The 22,423-nt window shown below is 35.3% G+C and overlaps 1 protein-coding gene across 2 annotated transcripts in view; it reads left to right on the top strand.

The window, feature by feature from the left end:
* SEMA3A (semaphorin 3A) overlaps nucleotides 1-22,423 on the top strand; it is a 220,399-nt gene that overhangs the window by 43,525 nt on the left and 154,451 nt on the right. For both annotated transcript variants that reach the window (XM_021936114.2, XM_003896385.5), the window contains exons 2-3: nucleotides 14,837-14,994; nucleotides 21,644-21,706. In XM_021936114.2, the coding sequence (XP_021791806.2) occupies nucleotides 14,837-14,994; nucleotides 21,644-21,706 (221 nt within the window). The remainder of the gene's footprint in view (nucleotides 1-14,836; nucleotides 14,995-21,643; nucleotides 21,707-22,423) is intronic.

Genomic DNA, 22,423 nt, shown 5'->3' with positions numbered 1-22,423 from the left:
TCCTTTCCAACCCAGAGGTGTGCTTGATTTAATGGGTCCTGGGAGAGCAGGGATTTTCAACAAACAAGCTGGAATTTTAGCTTCATTCAAGGGAATCATGAGTTGTCCTTAGGGGTCTTAAACCAAACCTGGCTCACATAATATTTAACCTCAATCTTACAACATTTCTAAATATGACCCAATTTTAGACAATTACATTAATAGCAAGAAAGTATTTGGAAACAAAATGGAAGAATTTAACATTTTCTCATTTGCCAATTAAGATAAAATCCTTAAGTTGTTATTTGTTTTTTCTCTGCCATCAAAATAATTTCTAGAATCAATACTTTCAGATAGTTTTCACTAAATAATTACTTGGGGAGAGCTGGATATAGTAGAACTTAATCTTGTCCAACTTATCTACATGATAATCCAATTATTCCTTCTTTTCTTTGTATATACAGTTAACTCTTGAACAAGGTGGGGGTTAGAAGAGTTGACCCTTTGTGTAGTCAAAAATCCACATATAAGTTTTGACTATCCAAAAACTTAACTATTAACAGCCTTCTGTTGATCAGAAACCTTACCAATAACACAATCAAGTAACACATATTTTGTATGTTCTATGTACTATATACACTATTTTCTTCTAATTAAGTAAGCTAGAGAAAAGAAAACACTATTAAGAAAATTATTAGAAAGAAAAAATATTTACTCTTCAAGTGGAAGTGGATCATCATAAAGGTCTTTCATCCTTAGTGTCTTGTCCAGTAGCTGGAGGAGGATGAGGAAGAGGAAGGATTCATCTCTCTGTGTTAGGGGTGGCAGAGGTAGAAGAAAATACAAATATAAGTGGAGGTGCATAGTTTAAACCCATGTTGTTCAAGGGTCAACTTAGAAAAGTTATAATATATCAATGAATTGTTATGTACAAATTTCATTAGGGTATCTGACTTCATAAACTCCAAAATGTGTCCACTCCAAAATTAAAGCACACTATTAGGGAAGACAAATTTATAATGTGCTATCATAAATAGGACATAGGACATTATTGTGACTAAGATAACAATGTACCCGGACTACACTGTATGGTTTTCATGAGAGATTCTTTGAATTTGTTGGTTTTCAACATATTGCTCTCCCATCTCCTTCCATCCCTCTGCATGGAGCTCTGATTCAAACGAAATCCTTTTATGGGGAAGCCAGAAGTCTTTGTAATCAAAATGTATTTATTCTAGATAAAGGTGCAGGACATAGCTAGGAATGTCATATCAATGTTCTCTAGAAGCCTCTTTAAAAAAAAAAAGAAAGAAAGAAAGAAAAAAGAAAAGAAAAGAAAAAAGGGGTCGGGGTGTGATGGCTCATGCCTGTAATCCCAGTACTTTGGGAGGCCAAAGTGAGTGGATAACCTGAGGTCAGGAGTTTGAGACCAGCTTGGCCAACATGGCAAAATCCCGTCGCTACTAAAAAAAATACAAAAATTAACCAGGCATGGTGGCTCATGCCTGTAATTCCAACTACTTGGGAGGCCGAGGCATGAAAATCCCTTGAACCCAGGAGGCAGAGGTTGCAGTGAGCCAAGACCATGCTACTGCACTCCGGCTTGGGCGACAGAGTGAGACACTGTCTTAAAAAAAAGAGAGGAAGGAAAAAAGAGAGAGTAAGAAAGACAAAGAAAAAAATAACCTCTGAAGGAAACAACTATTTTTTAAAATGACAAATTTAAATTGCATTTGCTTATAACACCAGGCACGTTGCAAAAAATGAAGAGAGTAAAACTAGTAAAAGCAGCATGATAAATTATGAGCTATCTAACCCATATGCACTATTGCATGTTCATAAACATATCTACTTTATCCGACTATTCAGTAATCCATTTACTCATTCATTCAATAAGTATATACTAAGCACCTGTTGTCAGACAAATCTACAGTTTAGGTAATTCCTACCACCAGCCACACAAGCCTGCCTCTCTGATCTGGTTACTTGATTGATCCTTGAGTATGTCTATGTGATCTCCTGAGTTCTCTTTCTTTTCACTCTGGGAATGAAATAGACGCTTGCCTCAGATATAAAAGGGACATCCATGAACACTGATAGGAATATGTTCTCCAGTATATTTGCACTTATACAGATCAGTTTTTGTCAATGAATAAGGAAGACTTTTTTCCTCCCTAAAATGTATCTTGGGATGGAAATGATAGAAATATCCTGGATAAAATACTAAGCTTCTTTCTCTAAAAACACTCATTTTGCTCAGCATTAGAACAATTTAAATAAATCATTCTTAGTTTTAAAAATGCCTTATAGTAGACATACGCAACAGGTAATGGGTGACAAAGTGGTTTATCACTATTTATTTCTCCATATGTGAATATTTTCCACTGTTTTGTTACTGGAAAATGTAGTATATATAATTTGTAAATGTCAGAAAACATGTGCTTTCTTTTTTTAAAAAACACGTGCTTTCTTGTAGCCATGTGAAATATGGTTATTTGAAGAACACTCTGAAACATGTGCTGTGTTACAGTAAATAATCGAGCAAGACTGACTGAAAAAATCGTATTTCAGCTGTAGGAAGCAGAGAAGCCTCCTCTTTTTCACTTTGCTAATGATAATACAATCCGTACCACTCATAGGTATTTAATGAGCACTTATCAGTGGACTGATTGATAATAGAGACTTGCCTATAGAGGAGTCTCATATATTATTAAAATATAAGGCAGAATCAGAAACAAAATTTTGATTTCTAGATTACTAGCCCATCACTCAAAGCATTAAATAAAACCAATGGGAATTTTAAAAGAAGAATCTGCACTTTAATCCTAAATTTTTACTGACTAATCATCTCACACAAAAACGAGTGACCGATGGCAATGCACATTTGAATTATCCATTTTTGTTCACATTATGACATTTACTTGTTTTATGCAATCATTACATTTAAACTCCAGTTATTCCCTTAAGAAGTAAAAATTAATATTGCTCATTAGTTATTTTGTAAATTGTTTGCAACTTTTATTTTTTGCCTATATTCTTGTGCAAAAAGCTACTATCAATATCAGGGACCAGGGAGCAAAAAATGTGGAGAAATATTAAAGTCACAATTTTTCCAGAAAGTTATTTAGAAGGAACATCAAATGTAGAGCCAGGAGACCTATATTTAAATCTGACCTCTGCAACTGTTAATGGTGAAGTCATGTATGCTCTTTTCTAAATGCAAGTAGTCAGACTTCAGACAGTCTAAAGATCGTTCTAGATCTTTAATTTAATGATTGATTATCTAGTTAACCATTTCCTCCACGTATAATTTGACCCATATGGCATTGTGCTAACCTTTACATCTAAGTGAACTAATGTGTGTACTCTAATACTCAAGCAGAAAAGTGGCATGCAATTAATTTATGACTGTGTGTTATAATGAAAGCACAGTGAGGCATCCATCGGAGGATAGATGTCTGCTAATTCTCAAGTCTTTGATGGGAGAGAGAGCTTGTAACTGCAGCTTGAAGCACAAGAAAAGGGAACATAAACTAGAAGCGGGAGGCAGCAACCCAGGTTTAGAAAAGAGTGAATTGTGGAAACTTACAGAAACAGGCATAAAATGAGATAGCAAAACAAGATTAGGGACTGCAACTGCTGTTAATGAGATGGTACTAAGGTAAAGGTGGTGGGTGTAGGTCTGTGCTTTGTTTTAATAAAAGCATTACTTTTTTTTTTTTTTTTTTTTTTTTTTTTTTGAGACGGTGTCTTGCTCTGTCGTCCAGGCTGGAGTGCAGTGGCATGATCTCGGCTCGCTGCAAGCTCTGCCGCCCAGGTTCACGCCATTCTTTTGCCTCAGCCTCCCGAGTAGCTGAGACTACAGGCGCCCGCCACCACGCCCGGCTAATTTTTTTTGTATTTTTAGTGGAGACGGGGTTTCACCGTGTTAGCCAGGATGGTCTCAATCTCCTGACCTCGTGATCCACCCGCCTCAGCCTCCCAAAGTGCAGGGATTACAGGCGTGAGACACTGCGCCCGGCTGCATTACATTTTTGAAATGTCTTCTCATTAATTTATATGTCGGTGACTTGAAGAGTATACTAAAATTGAGAGAAATTGAACATAAAGACAAGTTACTTTGCTGTTTCAGTAGATTTTGTGTTTAATGCTGCTGGCAAAACAGAACTCTCAAGAAATTTATTCATGTGATTATTGTATGTAAAACAACCATAACAGTGCTGAGCACATAGAATTAAAAAACATTAGCCATTTAATTGTTATTTCATAGCCAATTTATAAATAATTTAAGGTTTAGATGGTATAATTTTAATAGTCATTTGAACATAATTTATAACTTAATTAGCAAAGCTAATGTATATCCTGACATATAATTTATATTGCCACATTTGCTTTTTCTTAGATATTTTTTATCATATTTACTCTTTCTAAAGCTTTTTTGCTTTAAAAAAACAATGTGGTTCAAATCACATATATTGACTCACTTGCTTCTGTGTGTCAGTAATAGGTATATTCCAGGAGTAGGTTCTAGGGCTAGACATACAAAAATAAGTAAAGACAGCATATTTTAACTCTAGAAGGGGAGCTAAGGAGATAAAGCAGTGGTTAATCTACGTATGTGCAGGGCACTATGCTTCATAAAGGAAAGCATGATGCATTGTCCCTTAGAAGGTCAAGGAATTCACAAGAGAGGGTTGACGTGGGTCTTGAAAAGTGAGTAAATCTACCTAAGCAGGTGAGGGTGGAAGATGGAAAGCACTGGGGAGATAAAGAGCATTCTAATTTGTGAGTCTATAGATGGCATGTCATCGAGCTAATTGGAAATATTCTTTGCGTATGTAAATAAAATACATATTTATATATTGCTGTATATAGGGGTAAACACACATGCATATACACTTACGCACACTCTATTGGTGAAGGAGCAAACAAATGAGTATGTCAAATATAAAGAGCCCAAATCACATAGATAATGAAAAATTCTAGCCAGGTTTTAAGGAGGCAAGTAATGTAATATCTGTTTGATTCTGATTCATGCCTTGTTTGAATGAATTTCATTATTAAGAAGTTGTTATTGTTATAGTTTCTTGAATGTTTGCTCTATTTCCTTAAACCTCGCTTGTTTGAGAATGACTGGTGATACGTCTCTCATTTGAAAAACAAATTGCTGTGTCACAGATATTTTCACTTAGTTATTTGTGCAAATTGCTTCTCTGGGGACAAATAATGCTGTTTTGAACAAGTATGAGGTCCACCTGATATCCTCCCTTGTACGTGACTCAATTTTCCACATAAATTCCAAATGTATTTTTTCTTTATTTAGTAAATTCCATTAATTATTACTTCTGTAAGAAACTTTTTGGTCTGTAGATTCAACTCTATTTTTATGTTTTATTTCCTAATCTTTCATTTCTATTATCATATTAATCAATTCATCTCTTTCAAAAAATTAGATTTTATTATTACTTAGTTTGTAACTTTTGCAACCAGAATTAATCCTCTGTTTCTTGTGCCAACTCCTCTTCTTTCCTATGCCCTTCATTTACATTTTAGTGAACTTGTTTCCTCCTTCTGACAATGAGGAAATGAGCTGGAGGAATTTGCAGCCTATGATTTTTGTTGTTTTGACTTTAAACACACTGTGATCTTTAATATATTTTCTTCTGGGAATACACTTCACTTTATTTATTATTATTATTATTTTTCATATCTTGATTGGTGTGATTGTTGTGTTTCTCATGAAGCCCCATCAGAAACACCCTGTGGGATAGTCAGGTATTCATACCTTTCACTTTTGCCCTCATACTAATTTACCTACAGTGATATCCTTTAGAAGAAGGATAATGCATACACAATAAATAGTGTGCGTGTATGTGAGAGAGAGAGAGAGAAAGAGAGAGACAGAGGGAGAGGGAGATTAGAACAGTATCTAGCTTGGCTTGCCCATGTTAGTTGCAATGATGATTATAATGATGATGACCATGCCTTTATATTTTACCTATACCTTCACTTTTTCTTTTTATTTTCTTTTTTCCTTCCTTCCTTCCTTCCTTCCTTCCTTCTTTCCTTTCCTTTCCTTTCCTTTCCTTTCCTTTTCTTTCCTTTCCTTTCCTTTCCCTTCCTTTCCCTTTCTTTCTTTCTTTCTTTCTTTCTTTCTTTCTTTCTTTCTTTCTTTCTTTCTTTCTTTCTCTTTCTTTCTTTCTTTCTTTCTTTCTTTCTTTCTTTCGTGAGACAGGGTCTCACACTGTAATCATAGCCCACAGCAAACTTGAATTCCTGGACTCAAACCATCCTCCTGCTCAGCCTGAGCACACACAGCAACTTTTTTTTTAAGTAGAGATGGGACCTCGCTATGTTGCACAGGCTGGTCTGGAACTCCTGGTCTCAAGTGATCCTCCTACCTTGGCCTCCAAAAGTGCTGGGATTACAGGCTTGAGCCACTGTGTTCCATCTGTACCTCCACTCTTTATGGGCATGTTCCAATAATCTTATAGTCGTGTAGACTCCTAGAGCGTGTTTCTGTAATACAAGCATTTGTGGATGCAATCTCTATGATTTGTTAACTAATTCTATCCTACTTGGAATATATGGAGAGACATGCCAGATCTCAGTATTTTATATCAAAATGTTTCAAGTTTCAGTATATTTGAAATATTTCCTTAATAATTAGATATCGATTGGTGTTATTTCTTTATTTAGTATGTATATTTTCCTCTTACACTTTTCATCTTTTTTATTTTCCTGAGAGTCAAAAGAAGGGGATAGAATACACATGGTTTTACTCTGTCATCTTGCACCAGTAGAAAGTGCATGTGTTTTGTAGAAAGTTTACTCTGGGGGCAGTATGTAACATGGTTTGTTGGTGTAAACCTGGAAAGGAAGTTCTGTGAGAAGATGATTACCGTAATTGAGGGAAGATATTATGGGGAGTTAAATTAGGACAGTGGCAGTGAGTATGTAAGCAAAAGAAAATACAGGACAAATTATTGTGTTAAGCAAAAATGAAGTGATGGATCAGATCAATGAATGATAAAGAAGGGTCTGACTTGCGTGGGTCTGTGATGATTGATACAACAAATTTAAAACATGCAGAAAGGTGATGATGTCAGTAATGGAAAGAAGAAAAAGGAGTGAATTCTGTTTAAGTCATGCAGACTCTGAGATGTTTGTACAATATCTAAATAGAGGTTTCTAGTAAGCCTTTGTTTGGACTTTGGAGGGAAATATCTCTTGGAAGATATATATTTGAGACATGTCAAAATACTGCTAGTGATGAAAGCCATAGTTGTAGATAAGATTAGCCACCAAGTTATTAATGTGTAAAAAGACGAAGTACAGAGCAAATAAAATAATATAAATATGCAAGAGCTGTTAGCTAAAGCAAATTATATGAGAGTGAAAGGTAAAAAACTTTTCAAAAATCAGTTCTTAGTATTTTCCAAAATATACCCTCCTTAGTAGTGATTATGGATAAAAATAGAAAGACCCAGACCTTTGATGTCAGATGGAAATAGTTATCTTAACTCTACATCATACTAGCTCTGTGACCTAGGATATTCCTGATAGCCTAACTAACTGAGTCAATTTCCTCATAAGAAAAAAATGGGAATGAACTCCTATTAACTTCCTTAACTATAGTTAGCCTCTTTTTGTTGTTGCTTTTACTGATTTAGGTTTTGCTTCTCTAAAGGTATTTGTCTACGTTTGCATAAAAGTTTTTATTATTCTTAATACTCCACATAGTTTTTAGTCAAGGTCTATGTGTTATATATAATATGGACTAAATGTGTTTTTGTTGACTTTAGTAGGTGAATGATAGTTAAGTGATAAAAATCTGAATCATAAAATTAGATTATGAACAACTTACTTTACATAAATATTTTTCACATATACAAAATGAAAAATAAATTCATATAACATATAGTTCTTCCCTTGAAGTTTTATAAGCATATTTGAGGAAAAATACAGTGTTTCTCCCTGACAACATGGCCTAGGACACTTGTGTCTTGTGTGGAGTCTAGAAGTATGGGAGTTGGACTTGGGATGAGAATGAACCTTTACTAGTTGTACAAAGCTCAGGTACAGGCATCTTGTACTTTAATTTGGTACATATACATCATGGAATACTATGCAGCCATAAAAAAATGAGACCATGTCCTTTGCAGGGACATGGATGGAGTTAGAGGGTATTATCCTTAGCAAACTAACACAGGAACTGAAAACCAAATACTGCATGTTCTCACTTATAAGTGGGAGCTAAATGATGAGAACACGTGGACACATAGAAGGGAACAACACGTAGAGGGGAACAACAACACACATAGAGGCTTATTGGAGGGTAGACGGTGGGAGGAAGGAGAGAAGCAAGATATATAACTAATGGGTACTAGGTTGAATGCCTGAGTGATGAAATAACCTGTACAACCAACCCCCATGACATACATTTACCTATGTAATAAACCTGCACATCCTGCACATGTAACCTGAACTTAAAATACACGTTTAAAAAAAAAAAAAAAGAAAGTCTATACAAGTAAAACCAATTATTCATATTAACTAAAAATAAGCATCTGGCAGAGGAGAATCCTGGCATAAATTCAGTGGATAGAGACATTAGAGTACAGAACATCAATAAATACAAAGGGAAAAGTTGGAAGAAGAGCTTGGAAACATGTCCTAGGAAAAGGTAGTAGAGCTGTGTTTCATAGATTACTGTGGCCTCTGGCACCAACTGGAGAGACTAGTCAAGGCGAAACTTAGTAACAGATCAGGATGTGTAAGCTTGATGCATATTTTAAGTGTTTACTACGATAGAGGTTAGAAGATAATTTTTAATAAATGGACTCAAACAATACTTAGCAAACAGTGTAGAATGAAAGAATATTCTCAGCATCACCGAATAAATAAAAGCATATAGATCCCCACTGGTATTGGCTCCATCTACACAATGACAAGATGCAGTGACCAGAAATAGTAGGAGTAGAATTCATCCTCCACACAGTTACCTTAGAGCTGTATTTGCCAAACATCAGTCTGTGGAAAGGTCCTAATCTTGCGTATAATAAAGTGTTAGAAACTAGTCCTTGGTGAAATAAAGAAAATAAATAGAATTTTTCCATTATGCAAATATATTTATCACTGAAGATTATTCATTGTTCATGTCTTTGCTCATTTTGATCATTTTATTCATAAAATAAAATGGCTACCCCCTCCTTTTTTTCCTAATGAAATGACAGTGGTAGCAAATAGTCCTTGCCTTTGTTTCTTTTTTGTTCTTATAGTACAAGAAAAAGTTGTGAACCTTTATTTCAGCCTCTATTCTTGAACTTTTTTGGTTCATGAAATTAAAAATAAAATCTAGGAAGTACTAAAATATAGGATCTAAAATTGTCGGACCTTACTGAACTTTCCAATATTTACAAATATCTAGATGTGGTCATCATGTAGCCAAAATGTTTTGGCTTCATATAGACTCAGCCTTTGACTACTTTCAATGGGTTCTTTGACTGTTCTATGAAAAGGACAAAGTTCAAGTCATGGAAAAAGGACATAAGCCTAAAGCCATCAATGAATACAGGCAATTCATTTGAGTCCAGCAACTGGTGGGGTCCTATTACCTTTCATGTTACAAAACTTAGAAGGGAAAAAGAGAGACAGAAAAATGTAACAGAAGTCAGAAATATAAAGAACAGGGTGGATATTGTCTAGATTTGAAGGTCAAATATACAGGAATTCTTCATCCCACTATAAAAATTCTAGTTCTGGGCAGTCCTGCAAACCAGAAATCTGTATTCATTTCATTGTCTTTTTGAGAATCTGACCCAGTCATTGTAATGTAACCATCTTTGTAAATCTGTGTTCATCCTAAAGGAAATCAGAACATAACAGGAAACATAGAGTTTTGTTATGTAGGGGTGAATCATCTTTTATTATTTTTGTGTAAGTGTTCTCAATCATCATGCATGATTTTGGTGTAAGTGTGTTTTTTCTTTCCATATAACAAAACACATGCATAAGAAGAACACTAGTTTAGAAAATAACCTTTAATATCTCAAATGTGGGACTGATAGTGATTGCTATGAATTTCTCCCTTCAAATGCTTGTTTTCAAAAGTAAATATACATTAGAGATTATGATTACTCTGGGGGGAAAAGCAAATATGAACATTTATAGATAAATAGAATAAAAATTAGAATTGACTCATTATAAAATATGTTTTTTTTTCTCCCATGATTAACTGGTAGCATATTATAGATCAGTTATAATTTATTCTTTTGTAACATACTCTTAAATAGAAATCTGTCAAATGGACTGTATATATGAGTCTTGAATTTCATGAGACTCCTCTATCTTGTGAAACTACATCACAAGAGAGTACAATTTATTTATAATTGAAAACACTACACTTGAAATTATTTAAGTTGATTTTTTTGGCCTTGCCAGCTATATACACTAAAGCTTGTCATCTTCATTGTCTTATATTATATAATAGTAAGAATGGTGACAATAATTAGCACTTATTGAGCACAAACTGCCTGTCTCTGTCTGGTTTTACAGTCAGTGTGTTTTCCATGCTGTCATTAAGCAACTCATAAATACACTAAATCCTCTTGTGAATCTGGAGTGAACAGAATGCTTCTTTACTCACCTTCCAAATTTTAAGAATACATACTTTATTAAAGAGTGTTCTGAAATGGCATCTTTAATTACAATCCTACATTTGCTTCTCTTATAATTCGACACAGCGTGTGGAAGTTGAAGTAATCTCTCAACCAGAGAAAAACAATTACACTCAAAGAGAATTAATGCCTTTAAAAGCTTTGTCCTACTCAGATTCACCATAGTCAAATTAATTTTATAGAAACTTCGGTTGTTTTTTAAAAATAACAATTGTTGTTTAACTGAATAGGAGCATAGGTAAGATGTAAGAAGTTAAAAGAATACTACACATTTCACATTAGTGAATTTTACTATACTTCCCATAGCAGTTTATGTCATTGTAAGATACATAAATGAAACAAAAGAAAGACTTAAAATGCTGAAGGAGTACATTCAAAGTTATTTACTATCAGATGCAGCTAATTGTCTCTACATCTAGGAAAGTCAAAGTCATGCATTAACTGAGGAAAACAAATTACTGAAGAATCTGAGAACTAGATTTGGAAAAAAAAAATGTGTCTGATTTTAACCCACATTTCTATTTAATCTAATAAAATTTCACCCAATTTCTATTTAATCTCACACTGGAAAGTAGTGATATAACCTAAGCAATCCAGAATTTGTATTGTTCACTGACATTTGTTTTTAAGACTCTTCTCTAAGTTATAAAGCAATATAAAAAGCTCGTGTTGGAGAAGAACACCTAAAGGATTTGGAGTGAAAGGAACAATGAGACAAAATTAAGCACATTTGAGAGCAATGGAAAACAGCTACTAACACATATGCCAGGAAAGTATTGTCTTTTTTAAAAAATCAAACTTTTGAAAAGTAACACTTTAAAACTGTGGTTTGTTTTCATGATGATTTCAAATATAAGCCACCAAAAACTTCCATAAATTGTCTGTACGTAGGGACCAATAATTCTGTCCAAACTAATTTGCAAAATTCACCCTAGAACATATTTTTCAATTGAGAAAGTATTTTCATTGTTTGGAACTGTGATATAGAAAGTCATTCCTTTTATTATTTAGAATTGAGAATACATACATTGGAAAAGAAGAAGGAATACTTTATTGTTCTTAAAATGTCATTACATTTAATATTAGTGTAAATCAAAGAACATATTGCTATTCTTATTTTCCCTCTACCAAACAAAATTACTGATGTTAACAAGTTAGGACACTTAGTAAGATAGGTTATATATATATATATATACACACACCCCCCCCCACACACACACATATTTATATATGTAGTTTTCAGTCTACTCCATCTGGACTGTAATTTGCTACATCTGGTCAAGAACATCAACCTACAAATATTTAACCTCTACTTATACAAACAGGAAATATTTAATTGAGTGCTTACTAGGAAATGCTTGTTCTAGGTTTTTTACAGGCTTTATCTAATTTCACCTCAGTGACTCTTAAAAGATACATGAACTCTTAAAAGATACATTATTCACCCCATCTTCTATAAAACTTGGGGCCAGGGAGTTTAAGGAACTTGTCCTCATTTGTACACCTAAAAAATAAGTACTGTGGTGATGCTTGTGTTCTTACTTATAGTTGTATAACTCCAAAATCTATAGCTATAGTATTTATTTTCCTACAACTTCTTCCAATTAATGCTTAGAGATCCCCTATGTAGTTTCTATGCATTTGCAATTAAAATCCATTCTTGTATCTCTTACATGACCCTTTAATTGCTTAATATCTTTATGTAATTTTTTTGGTTTAAGCCGAGGTGGCCTTTTTTTTTTTTTTTTTACGTTTGTGGGCTTTTTTTTCTTTTTTAAGTTTGGCCTCTCTGAAACTAAGGTAGAATTATAGATCTTAGAATTGGAAGTAAGGATGAGGGGCATCCATTTGATAAACAGATCTTTTCTAATGACCATTCAATCAGGGCCTGAACATAACCAGTGACAGAGCCCTTGCCTCTGGCAGCAGCCCATTTCCATCCTCACACAACTCAGAGTGCCTGAAATTTCAGTCTTTTGACTCTGCGTAGTGTAGCATTGATCAGTTGTAATATTTGGGGTGCCAATGAAATGAATGTTATGTCTTTTTTTTTTTTTTTTTGAGACTGAATGTTGCTCTGTCACCCAGGCTGAAGTGCAGTGGTGCAACCTCGGCTCACTGCAACCTCCACCTCCCGGGTTCAAGCAATTCTCCTGCCTCAGCCTCCCGAGAAGCTGGGATTACAGGCACCCACCATCACGCTCGGCTTATTTTTTGTGTTTTTAGTAGAGATGGGGTTTCACCATGTTGGCCAGGCTGGTCTTGAACTTCTGACCTTGTTATCTGCCCGCCTTGGCCTCCCAAAGTGCTGAGATTACAGGCGTGAGCCACCGTGCCCAGCCAATGACTTCCATTTCAGTTAAGATATTATGTAGTGGATTATCTGTCCCTCTTCTCTGGAGACTAACCCCTCTCATTTATTTCAGCTGTGATTCACATGAATTAAACTCTTTTCTTTCTTTCCTTCCTTCCTTCCTTCCTTCCTTCCTTCCTTCCTTCCTTCCTTCCTTCCTTCCTTCCTTCCTTCCTTCCTTCCTTCTTTCCTTCCTTCCTTCCTTCCTTCCTTCTTCCCTCCCTCCCTCCCTCCGTCCCTTCCTTCCTCTCCTGCTTCTTTTTTGTGTGTGGGGGGGGAGTGGGGTGTGGTAGGGAGTAAGGCCAATCTAGTAGTATACTATTTCTCATGAAGAAATGAGAAAAGTATCTTTTAACAATTAGTTAACAATTTTTGCCTATAGGATAGGTAAATATACAAAAAGATAGATATTCCATTTTACGTTGTTGACCTAGTAATATGAAAAAAACATGTGAGTTAGGCATGATGAGCTATTAATTATCTGTTTCCTGAGGGAATGTTCATTCTGGTAGATAAGATTGCAATAATTGACAGTGGGATGCAGGTTATAAGAGTAATTCAAGCAAAATGTAACAGGAAGCTCTCTGAGAATTTCTTGGCAGTTGCATTTGAACTAGCTTTAAGCGTGGATCTATTCTGTAGCTGTCAGAGTCAGGAAAAATAGTAACAAAGGCCAAGGAGTGAATGAGCACAGTGCATGACTTTCTGCATGATAGAGGACATGAGAAGTACTGGGATAGGGTCTAAACTGAAATGATAGTGACCTGATCTTTAGTGTTAAGTTAAAGAGTATGAATTTTATCCTCTGTTGAAATCATATTTTTGATGATAAAATGATAAAATGAAGAGGTCAGTAGGACAAATAGATAAAACAAGGCAATCGGTCACATGACTAATATATGTTTCCTGATGTTAACAGCTGGAACAGGTGTTAGAACAGGTCTACATTGCAGCTTTCTGTCTTTGGAAGGCACATCGCATTCTACATTTTGTGTGTGCTGCTGAAAGTTTCCTACTAAGTGTGCACCCGAAAAATCTAAAGCACTGATTCAGGACATAGAGTTTTGGAGATACAGTTTTGGAGAATCCTCAAAAATTCTATCCCATGGGGGTGGTGTGTGTGTGTGTGTGGGGGGGTGTGGGTGTGTGTGTGCATTGAGCAAAACGTATCTTTAAGAAGCCAACAATTACTTTCTTAACACAAAAGTGGACTTAAATTTAATGTTATTTTTAATCTGAAAGTGTTCCTGTCACTAAAGTACAGGTATTTCTCTTCCTCTCGTCTTTAGGACTGTACCATGTTAAGGATGAAACCAGCAAATAGGAATATAACTCCCATTTTAATAAAATGCAGGCCGGACACAGTGGCTCACGCCTGTAATCCCAGAACTTTGGGAGGCCGAGGTGGGCAGATCACCTGAGGTCAGGAGTTCGAAGCCCGCCTGACCAACATCGAGAAACCCCGTCTCTACTAAAAACACAAAAATTAGCCAGGTGTGGTGGTGCATGCCTGTAATCCCAGCTACTTGGGAAGCTGAGGTGGGAGAATCGCTTGAACTCAGGACGCGGAGGTTGTGGTGAACTGAGATCGCGCCATTGCACTCCAACCTGGGCAACAAGAGCAAAACTCCATCTCAAAAAAAAAAAAAAAAAAGTAAAATGCACACATTTTGGTTCCGGTTCCAATATATTTCTTAGTACCCTGAAGAATAAGCACAGATTGATAGCTACAACAGTCAATATAGTCAGGTTACCATGTACCGACAGTCTATGCTTGTATAGTGCTTCACATTAATACCCAGTGTTTTGCTTTGTTACCTTGCAGAAATGTTGGAATCCAACAATGTGATCACTTTCAATGGCTTGGCCAACAGCTCCAGTTATCATACCTTCCTTTTGGATGAGGAACGGAGTAGGCTGTATGTTGGAGCAAAGGATCACATATTTTCATTCAACCTGGTTAATATCAAGGATTTTCAAAAGGTATCAGTATTCTAATATATGCACTATAGTTATTTTGAAGCATCTCAAGTCATAGATAATTCTCTAGCTATTTAAAAGCATGATTACTGACAGAAAGTTGTTTTGAATTAATATTTTGTCTTTTCTGATGCAAATAAAAATGACAATAATGAATCAATGGATGCAATAGATTAAAAAAATATCAAGGATGAAACCACAGTATTTGCAGTAATCAGTATAAGAAATATGAACTTCAGCTTATCCTTTCATATCTATTTTTCCTACATAAAAGTAAATACTTGAACCATTGTAGCAACACATTATAATTGACTTCATGAACTATGCATATGTGTGTAGGTATAAATTTATATTTCTCTATTTCCAGAAAATGAAGAGTTTATCTAGCCATTACCCACATGCCTAATTTGGCATGCTATCAGTGTTTGTAAATAAAGTTTTATTGAAACACAAGCACTCTCATTCATTTACATATTGCCTGTGTCTGTTTTTGTGCTACAACAGCAGAATTCAGTAGTTACAAAGGATATCAACTGGTCTACAGAAACGACTATTTGGCCTTTTAAACAAAGAGTTTGCCAAACCCTGATCTAGAAGATCAAAGTATCAGATTTTTTTTAAATGTGGTCATTCAGACATCAGCAGGATATAAGTTCTATCTTTATTCTTTATAGTATTTCTGGCTTATTTCATTAATAAGCTATACAGTTTTTTTGTTTGTTTGTTTTTGTTTTGTTGTTGTTGTTTTTTGAGATGGAGTCTCGCTCTGTTGCCCAGGCTGGAGTGCAGTGGTGTGATCTTGGCTCACTGCAAGCTCTGCCTCCCAGGTTCATGCCATTCTCCTGTCTCAGCCTCCCAAGTAGCTGAGACTACAGGTGCCTGCCACCACGCCCGGCTAATTTTATACTTTTTTTTTTTTTTTTTTTTAAGTAGAGACAGGTTTTCACCATGTTAGCCAGGATGGTCTCGATTTCCTGACCTAGTGATGTGCCCGCCTTGGCCTCCCAAAGTGCTGGGATTACAGGTGTGAGCCACCGCGCCCGACCTTTTATAAGCTATACAGTTTAACAAATAAAAACATGGATTGACAAATTAGTGAAAATTGTGCTACTAAGTCTACATGTAGTATGTCTAAGTGAACCATTTTATCACAGTCAATATTTCTGATAGTAATTATCTGAAGAATAAAGGTCTTTATGCAGTAGCTTTCATAAAGGTAATAGTAGAATATTCATTTTGTAATACATCCCTGTCTGTTTCTATTTGTATTAGTTTTACTTCTTAATATTGTGGACTTTGAACTGGTATGTCCCAACTACTCACAACCAATAACAGATTTGGTGATGATTTTTAAGAAGTAACAGAATTTTTACAAGCTTTTTTTTCTGGTTGGAGAGTGTTGCTTTTGGGATAAAATGCAGTTTTAAATTCAAAGCTGATTTATATTTTTAATAGAGTATAGCATAAACCTAAGACGTTTGCTTTTCTTTCATTACCTGAACACTAAAAATCTGACCACGGCATAAAGAAATTTGATTCATTATATATAGCGTCATATAAAATGGTAATACACTTATAATGTACTTTAGAATTGTGATATGCCAGCTTTAAAAATCACTTTGGAGGCCAGGCGCGGTGGCTCAAGCCTGTAATCCCAGCACTTTGGGAGGCCAAGACGGGAGGATCACGAGGTCAGGAGACCGAGATCATCCTGGCTAACACGGTGAAACCCCGTCTCTACTAAAAATTACAATAAACTAGCCGGGTGAGGTGGCGGGCGCCTGTAGTCCCAGCTACTCGGGAGGCTGAGGCAGGAGAATGGCGTGAACCCAGGAGGCTGAGCTTGCAGTGAGGTGATCCGGCCACTGCACTCCAGCCTGGGCGGCAGAGCGAGACTCCGTCTCAAAAAAAGTAACTTTGGGTATTTCTATTTTGATTTTTCAATTCAATTGATTTCATAGCCCCCTCAGATGATAATAATAAATGCCTGTTATCTATTGTCTAAAAATATTGGTTATTCATTTGTTTTTCTGAAATGATAAATATTTATCTTAGTCTTCTGAAAATATCATAAAATAAGCAGATTTTTATTGTTGTTTCACCAAAAGAAAACCATTCTTTTTAAAGTGAGCACAAAATAGATCTGGTGCGGTGGCTCATATCTGTAATCCCAGCACTTCAGGAGGCCAAGGCTGGTGGATCACCTGAGGTCAGGAGTTCAAGACCTGCCTGGCCAACATGGTGAAACCTGTCTCTACTAAAAATACAAAAATTAGCTGGGTGTGGTAATGGGCGCCTGTAAACCCAGCTACTTGGGAGGCTGAGGCAAAAGACTGGCTTGAACCTGGGAGACAGAGGTTGCAGTGAGCCGAGATCATGCCATTGCACTCCAGCATGGGTAATAAGAGCAAAACTCTGTCTCAAAAAAAAAAAAAAAAAAAAATCTAAGTCAACTAAGAAATATTAGATATATTGATTTTAGGAAATTGTATCAGTTCAAATTGTAGGTATTTATAATAATTTATCATTTTGTGATATTCATGTATGTATATATCTATAGACAGAGAGCATTATGAGCATAGAATGCCTAAGATTATATATTTAACTTATTTAACATTTTTCTGTGACTATTCTGAATGTGGTTAAACTATTCCATTATTTCTAAAACTGAAAATAATCAAATTATAAAATAAAAAAATTACCATTTTATATCTAAGAAAAACTCTACAGCCATTTGTACACTCGGAATATATCACAGTATCTTTTACCAAATATACTTAAAATGAACTATTTTAAAGTAATGAATTACAAGGTAAATCATTTGTCCAAAATTGTGATATTCTTGTTATAGTGCTTGCCTTTGAGTTTAAAATCATTCTACTAATAATAAAAGGTATATTTCTTTTTTTTTTTTTTGAGACAGAGTCTGGCTCTGTCGCCCAGGCTGGAGTGCAGTGGCCGGATCTCAGCTCACTGTAAGCTCCGCCTCCCGGGTTTACGCCATTCTCCTGCCTCAGCCTCCCGAGTAGCTGGGACTACAGGCGCCCGCCACCTCGCCTGGCTAGTTTTTTGTATTTTTTAGTAGAGACGGGGTTTCACCGTGTTAGCCAGGATGGTCTCGATCTCCTGACCTAGTGATCCGCCCGTCTTGACCTCCCAAAGTGCTGGGATTACAGGCTTGAGCCACCGCGCCCGGCCCAATAAAAGGTATATTTCTAATTTTTAAAACATCTTATTACAGATTATTTAATTTTAATTATGTCACATTGTTTATACAAATGAACCCAATTTACTTAAGAATTTATATCAGCTGGATGTGGTGGCTCACACCTGTAATCCCAGCAGGTTGGGAGGCCAAGGCCTGCAGATTGCCGGAGCCTCGGAGTTTGAGACCAGCCTGTGCAACATAGTGAAATCCTGTCGCTACAAAAAAAACACAAAAAAAAACAAAAAAAATACACAAATAAGCTGGGCATGGTAGCACACGCCTGTAGTCACAGCTAACCTAAAGGCTGAGGCAGGACAATCATTGCCCTGGAAGTCAAGGCTGCAGTGAGCTGTGATCATACCACTACATTCCAGCCTGGGCAATAGAGTGAGACCCTGTCTCAAAATAAATACATACATACATACATACATATTAGATCTGTTTATGCATATATTTGGAGTGTTTTAATATTCCTTTTAACCTAAGCATATGTAATGTTCAAATAGCTTTCTTCTAAGCACCTATTTTTTGTGATGAACACTACAGGAGATTTATGATATGTTATTAATAATTCTTGATGACCTTACAAGGTTAGCAGTAAAGGTAAATTAGTAATCTTATGGGTAAATACTAGGCAAATCCCTCTCAGAGGCAAAAACACATGTTCAGGTTTGGAAGAACTGTGGAAAGATTCTTGGCTTTGATAAAAGGTACGATCTCTTTAAAGCATAAATGCTTATTACCTAACATGTGTAAGTGGGCCTGCCATGAATGGAAGTGTAGAGGCATAAGGATGAAAAAGTAAAAAATAGATTATAAAGCATTTTGAAAATGAGAATAAGAAATTTAGATAGTTAACTGAGAAATTTGTGAGCAAAGAATAAAAAGATAATTCCAACAACCAACAGTTAAACAAATCCAACCAAAATGTTAGTAATTATTCTTTATGGAAATGAATACTTAAAAGACTATTAAACATACATTTACTTTTGTTCCACTGGCTTATACTTATCCTCATTAAATTGCTCTCCAAAAGAACATTTCTACATCAAAATTTATTTTACTCATGTCAGACTTCTAAACTTTTAATTGTTATTATTATTATTATTATTATTATTATTATTATTAACCCTGGAACTCTAGAAAGTTAATAGACCCTTTTAGGTCTAAGAATTTTTAGCATGAATATTATACAGATTATTGTTTATAAATATTTTACTTAGATAATAGAATCACAGAGAATCATAAAATGACGTCCATGCTGTCTCAACAATTAAGCAACAAGAGCTAGGAAACTATGAGAAAATAACTTGTCTTTTAAAATATATATATTTATATGTTGTAACTTTGTTTTTAAACGTATATATGTTTTAACAATCAGTGATTTCAGCACAATTTAGCTGGAAAGTTGAATATGAAAGTCAATAAATCTTAACTGTTATATATTATTACTGTTATGCCCTAGAGAAAAGTTATGTTTTACCCTCTTACATTATAAACCTTGAATAAAAATAGATCCCCTTGCCTTTCCATATCCAATGTGAAGACTCAACTGCTAGGATTGCCCAGCAATCATTATAGAAATCCAGCAGTCAGAGTAATGTTAATTATAAGAACAATACATTTACTGATCTTGAATGTTTTTATATGACTACTTTGTAAAAGCCTGTGGAACAAATCAACTATAATTTTAATTTACATATGCAGGCAAATGTGAAAAGGAAAGCACATAAAATAGAAAGAATACTCAAATTTAGAACTTAATGTTAAAAATGAACACCTATCCAGTTAGCCAAGATCCAGCCACTGTACTCTAGCCTGGGTGACAAGAATGAGACTGTATCTCAAAAAAAAAAAAAAAAAAAAAAGAATGCCTATCCCTATCCAATAATTTTTAGGGCATACTGTTTTGACATGGACCTGAAATGCATTTATCAAGTCATCATACATTACTTCAATATGTGCCAAATCCTTGTTTGTAAATGTGTTTTGTTTTGCTTTGTAATTCTCCAGATTGAATATCCTATTTTTGCCCAAGTTTATGATCATTTATATCAAATTCTCTAGCTGTGGCTCACCCCTGTAATCCCAGAACTTTGGGAGGCCGAGGCAGGTGGATCACGAGGTCAGGAGATCGAGACCATCCTGGCTAACACGGTGAAAACCCGTCTCTACTAAAAAATACAAAAAATTAGCCGGGCGTGGCGGCGGGTGCCTGTAGTCCCAGCTACCCAGGAAGCTGAGGCAGGATAATGGTGTGAACCCGGGTGGCAGAGCTTGCAGTGAGCTGATATGGTGCCACTCACTGCACTCCAGCCTGGGCGACAGAATAAGACTCTGTCTCAAAAAAAAAAAAAAAAAAAGATTTATCTAGAGGTTCCCAAATGAATGATAATCAGTCATTTTAGACTAAAAGCTTTCCAGCAGACACCAATGATTAAGTGCCACCATTTCTGTTTTTTTATATATGACTTTTTTCCCACTGAAATTAACTATTAATAATATTACTAGAAAGGAAAAATGAATAAAAAACAAATTGTTCTGCCCCTATACAGATAAGAGTCATTGGAATTGCTCAGGGGATTTTATATTAAAATCAAATGAGAGGAGTATTTGGATTAATATTGTTGGGGGGATGAATCCACTGTCCTCCAAGCCACCACTAACATCATGGTTCATCTACTACTGTCACTGTATTCACACAATATGAGACTTTCTGGAAGGATGAAGACTAAATATGAGGGATAAAAACACAAATAATTGTTTCTCAACTAGTCTTTTAGCCCACATTAGAGAGGGTAATCGTTTTTTAGAGCTATCTATTTGCTTCTTCAATCTACCTTTATTTCTCTAGCATATACCATGTTACTTATAAATATTTTCCCTTTCCAAAAAAAACAAAAACAGTAAAGAGGAGAAAAAAGAGAAGTTTCCATTCTAAGTATTTTTTTTTTTAATCCTTTCAGTTACTTATTCTAAAATGTCATGCTGAGATTTGTTTCAGGGAAATGTATCCAAAGCACCCAAATGTTAAAATTACAAAATCACTATTTCATGATAAAGACCAATTTAGAAAAATCTGAGCCATATTCTATGCCAGTTTCTACTTCTCTTCACTAAATTCTCACATCCTCTCAAGAAGATCTCCCTCTCCCAATCTGTGTGCCAGTTCTTGTCACACTGCACAGCTTAGATCTATTGTCTGCGTCAGTTTCTCTCTTGCTCAACTTTTTTATATAGCAAAGGCTACTGGGTAGATGGAGAATCAGTGACTTATGTTCACACCAATTAACTGACGCCACTGGAAGATCTAAAGTGAAAGGTTCCTGAAAGAGTCTTTACGAAACTTTACTTCAGTTGCCCCAATGTCATCTAAAAGACTATATGGTGTTGGATCTCTGAGACAACTTACTTGACATAAAACAATGTTTATTCTGTCCTTAGATTGTGTGGCCAGTATCTTACACCAGAAGAGATGAATGCAAGTGGGCTGGAAAAGACATCCTGGTAAGCATTACGCTACTAAATTATTATACAGGTTGAGTATCCTTCATTCAAAATGGTTGGGACCAAAGTGTTTCAAATTTCTGATTTTTTTTTTTTTTTTTGTGGGGAAGGGGTTAGAATCTTTTCATATATATAATAAGATATCTTTCAGATAGAACCCAAGACTAGAAGCAAGATGTATTTATTTTTCCTATACATGGTATACCCATAGCCTAAAGGTAATTTTATTTTCCCCTCAGGGATGCTGAAAAAACTCTGCTGTGTGTCTGCATTTTGACTGTGACTAATCACATGAGGTTGGGTGTGGAATTTTCCACTTGTGGGTCATGTGGGTGCTCAAAAAATTTCAGATTTTGGAGGATTGCAGATTTCAGGATTTTGAATTAGGGATACTCTACCTGTAGTAATGTCATAAGTAATTTATTAATCTGTCATCTATTTTTGTTTAGTGTTCTATGAAGCACCACATTTTACTTTTAAACTTTATCACTCGAGAAATAAAATGATAGCATTCAATTTTGGAACACTGACAGATTTATGTATAGAATATATGTAAAAATAATATTCCTTAATAAAGCAAAAATCTGGTCTTTTTGGCTGTTTATATATGCAAAAATTAATTAACAAAATGTGATTTTATAGCATACATATTTATATTCAATAAGTCAAGTTCTTTTCACAGGTTGATTTTTATGTTAATTCCCCTTGAATTCTTCT

This window comes from Papio anubis, chromosome 4 (assembly GCF_008728515.1).
Source record: "Papio anubis isolate 15944 chromosome 4, Panubis1.0, whole genome shotgun sequence".
In the NCBI taxonomy this organism is placed as follows: Eukaryota; Metazoa; Chordata; class Mammalia; order Primates; family Cercopithecidae; genus Papio; species Papio anubis.
The sequence above is the reverse complement of the archived record's forward strand: the minus strand, read 5'-3'. Positions and strand labels throughout refer to the sequence as shown.